We start from the raw sequence: 845 nt of genomic DNA, 5'->3' as shown, positions 1-845 counted from the left end.
CCCCCTGCCGATACGGCAAGAAACTCCGCCGTGAGCCGGCGATCTCCATTGGTCCTCCGCCGGAGATTCCCCCGCCGTAGTAGATCCGGTGAGCGGTGGCGATATCCAACTCTTTCACCGCCCCGGGATTCTCTTTCCCCCTCTTCCCCCTCTTCCCCACCTTCTTCGCCGCCGATTTAGGGTTAGAGCTAAAGAGAGCAAAGCAGCTGTTCGCCATTCTCTCCTCCCCCGATGCTGCATCTAAGAGAAGCTTATCCCCTTCACTCCGGCTACGACCCAGCACAATATCCCGGAGCCTCAATCTCCCCGTCGAATTACTCTTCCAAACGCAGTAATCCGCAGTTTCTAGTTCCTTGGCTTCTGATGAACTCAACGAAGCCGATGATTTCAATCTCGATCGCCGACCTCGCTTCTCAAAATCCATTGCCAGGGCCCCAATTCCCCCCTCCAATTTCTCCTCTCCTGCAGGCTTCAAGCCGAGCTCTCCGTTAAATATAGGGTAAACGGGGTGTATCCGACCATCGTTGAACATCTCGTCGACATTTGCTTCTGCGGCGGCGTCGGAGTCCGATCCGATCAACGTAAAGGTGAATTCGAAATCATCCAACAAGAAATCGTCATTTCCGGCGATCTCTGCAGTCTCCATCAACAGCTCTGCCGATGCTCCGACAGAGATCCGGAAACTGGGAGCCTCCAATGAGTATTCCATTTTCTTCGATCTGAACTGAGAGCTTGGCGATCTGTAGAAGATGATGAAGGGATATCATTTATAAAAACCGGGGATTAGGGATTTCGTCAGTGCTTTCTTGGGGGAGAAACCACCGCTAGTGATGCAATGGCTTATG

General features: G+C 52.8%; 1 protein-coding gene across 1 annotated transcript; it reads right to left on the bottom strand.

Annotated features, from left to right (window-relative positions):
* Positions 1 to 8: 8 nt before the first annotated feature.
* LOC110034575 lies at positions 9 to 837 on the bottom strand (the record flags this gene model as incomplete). The annotated part of the gene is made up of 1 exon (XM_020738824.1): positions 9 to 837. A coding segment is annotated over exon 1 (701 nt), but the record flags the coding sequence as incomplete, so codon positions are not given.
* Positions 838 to 845: the final 8 nt, after the last annotated feature.

This window comes from Phalaenopsis equestris, unplaced genomic scaffold (genome assembly GCF_001263595.1).
Source record: "Phalaenopsis equestris unplaced genomic scaffold, ASM126359v1 Scaffold190623, whole genome shotgun sequence".
Taxonomy (NCBI): Eukaryota; Viridiplantae; Streptophyta; class Magnoliopsida; order Asparagales; family Orchidaceae; genus Phalaenopsis; species Phalaenopsis equestris.
The sequence above is the reverse complement of the archived record's forward strand: the minus strand, read 5'-3'. Positions and strand labels throughout refer to the sequence as shown.